Here is a 2,655-nt window from a genome sequence, read left to right as displayed (position 1 = left end):
TGAAAGGAATGACATGGTTGATGATGAGTTGGAAGCTATTGCGACTGATGATTATTAATTTTTTGGATTTCATGAAGATGATAGGAAGAGACTGCTAAAAGAGTTGAGTAAGTCAAGTACATGCTCACATGGAGAGGTTCATGTAAAACCATTTCAGATTGGCCAAGTCTTCAAAACCAAGCGTGATGTTAAAAACTACATGAACTCACATGTTGTAGCAATAAGGAGGTCTTTATACCTAGCAAAAAATGACAAAATCCGGATTATGGTGAAATGTAAAGGTGTTGTAAGTAATCCATCCAAAGTAGTTGATGGTAGTGGGCCCTCAACTAGAAGTAGGGCAAAGTGCAAGGGTAAAGATGTAATTGCCAATAAAGGTACATGTCCATGGGCAGTCCAAATATCGAGGGCTAATGAAAATTAGAATTGTTTGGTGAAAACAGTACAAGATGAGCATAAATGTTTGCAAACAAGGGCGGTTAAAGCTTGCACTTCCAGATACGTAGCAAACTTAATTCAACAAATCCAGAATATCCCTAGAATTCTAGTAAAAGCTTTACACGAAGAGTTGTGCAAGAAACTAGAGCTAGGAATGTCATTGCAAAAGGTTGCTAGGGAAAAGACAATGGTTTAATGTATCATTAGTGGGGACTACCAAGTACAGTATAAATTTTTGAGGGATTATGTGTTGGAGCTACTAAACACTAATCTTGGCTCAACAGTTCGGATTGATGTGTATCCAGAAACCTCCCTGTCTATTACCACAAGAAATTTTAGAAGAATATATGTCTGTCTAGGTGCATGAAGTTGGGATTCAAAGTTAGGTTAAAAGATTTTCTAGGCCTGGGTAGTACTTTCATGAAGGGGCCTTACCCTGGGCAAGTGTTGACTGATGTAGGGTTGGACTCAAACAATGGCATATACCTTGTAGCATATGCAGTGGTAGAGACGGAATCAACAAGTAGTTGGACCCGGTTCTTGGAACTGTTAGGAGAAGATTTGGATCTGGGAGCAAATTCAAACTTATATTCATTTCTGATAGACAAAAGGTATGTATCACCTAACTTTTTTTCTTAGTACTATTTCTAGATACATTTTGGTAACTGATGTTGCATACATTGACTTTTGTTTACGGAATAATGCCAGCAATTGAGAAGGTATTCCCTAATGCAGAACACAGATTCTGTTTGAGGCATATCCAGGAAAACATGAAGAAACAATGGAAAGGATAAGACTTAAGTGACCACTTTTGGGAGTGTGGTAGAGCAACAACAGTCAATCATTTTAACAGAGCAATGGATGAGTTGAAGAAGATCAATGAAGAGGATCATGCTTGGGTGTGTAAGATCCCAGCAAACACTTGGGCTAAATCTTACTTTAGTGGTACGTTTGTAGAAATTTATTGATAAATGTTAATCTTCCATGTTGTGTGTTTACTATATGTGTAATTGTCTTCTCTTAATATCTATTATTCAGGAAGGGCACACACTGATTGTTTGTTGAATAACCTTTGTGAGGTATTCAATTCTAAGCTAGACAAAGGTAGGGATAAACCTATTATCACTTGCTTAGAGTATATTAGAGAGTATCTCATGAAGAGTTTATGTGTGGTGCAAAGGGAAATAGATAAGTGTGAAGGACTTCTAACCCCTACTGCAACTACAGTGTTTGAAAAGGTTAAGACTGATGCAACTAAGTATGTGGCTAAATACAATGGGACAGGAAAGTGCCAAGTGGCAAGCACATGGCAAGATCAGTATGTGGTAAACTTGAATGACCAAAGTTGCAGTTATAGGTTTGGGGAGATTACTGGTTTCCCATGTAGACATGTTGTTTGTGCTATATGGGACACAATTGAAAATGGTGAAAATGCCCCACATGTTGATGAATAGGTCCATCCTTGCTAGGCTATCAACATGGAAAGCCATGTATTTCAACAAAATTGATCAATTGAATGAACGTTCAATGTGGCCTAAAAGTGACTGCCCATTCACTTTACTTCCACTAAAACATAAAACACAGGTTTGTATTTCAAGTAGACGAAATATATAGTATACATGTGAACATGCAATGAATTCAATTTTAACTATAGTATATTAATATGTGTAGGTTGGGAGGCCTAAGAAGGAGGGGTGATGATGAGCCAAACAGCCAAGCTGGTAGATTGAGCAGGAAATATCTGGCAGTCACTTGTTCAAAGTGTCATAACAAAGGGCACAATTCCAGAGCATGTAAAGGGCAGGGAGGCAATGGTGAAGTTGGAGGGGGCTGAAAACTATTTTTAGTAGTTATTAGAATGCTTGTGTTGTAGGTCTTTTGAAACTTAAGTCATGTGTACTTGTTTGAAGATGTGTTAAGAACTTGAAAACTTTGCATGTAATGCTTGTTTTGTAGGTCTTTTGAAACGTAAGTCAGGCTTGTGTTGTAGGTCTTTATTTGTTTTGAAACTTAGTATGATGGTTGTATTAAGCACTTTAAAACTTTGCATGTAATGATGTGTATGCACATTTTGGTAATGAATTAATCTGTTTTGTGTACTACCCTTCACAGATCAATTAATAACATTATACATTTCAATTGCAAATCAAAACCATCTTAAAGATGCATTTACAATACACTTAACAATTGCATTTCAAAAACATTCAAGAAATTGAA

The 2,655-nt window shown here is 36.8% G+C and overlaps 1 protein-coding gene across 1 annotated transcript; it reads left to right on the top strand.

Moving 5' to 3' along the window:
* Positions 1–801: 801 nt before the first annotated feature.
* On the top strand, positions 802–1,892 carry LOC145098718 (uncharacterized). Its single transcript, XM_079036329.1, has 3 exons — positions 802–1,049; positions 1,265–1,383; positions 1,477–1,892. The coding sequence occupies exons 1-3, from the start codon at positions 802–804 to the stop codon at positions 1,890–1,892; spliced, it is 783 nt and encodes a 260-aa protein (XP_078892455.1).
* The last annotated feature ends 763 nt before the right edge of the window (positions 1,893–2,655 follow it).

Source organism: Lactuca serriola, chromosome 4 (genome assembly GCF_051521515.1).
Source record: "Lactuca serriola cultivar US96UC23 chromosome 4, Lser_US96UC23_V15, whole genome shotgun sequence".
In the NCBI taxonomy this organism is placed as follows: Eukaryota; Viridiplantae; Streptophyta; class Magnoliopsida; order Asterales; family Asteraceae; genus Lactuca; species Lactuca serriola.
This window is presented reverse-complemented; position numbering and strand designations above follow the sequence as displayed.

Coding starts and splice junctions, on each gene's coding strand:
- LOC145098718 (XM_079036329.1), top strand. CDS start 802: ATGAAGTTGGGATTCAAAGTTAGGTTAAAAGATTTTCTAGGCCTGGGT. Junction 1,050..1,264: donor TCATTTCTGATAGACAAAAG/GTATGTATCACC, acceptor GGAGTGTGGTAG/AGCAACAACAGTCAATCATT. Junction 1,384..1,476: donor GGCTAAATCTTACTTTAGTG/GTACGTTTGTAG, acceptor TCTATTATTCAG/GAAGGGCACACACTGATTGT.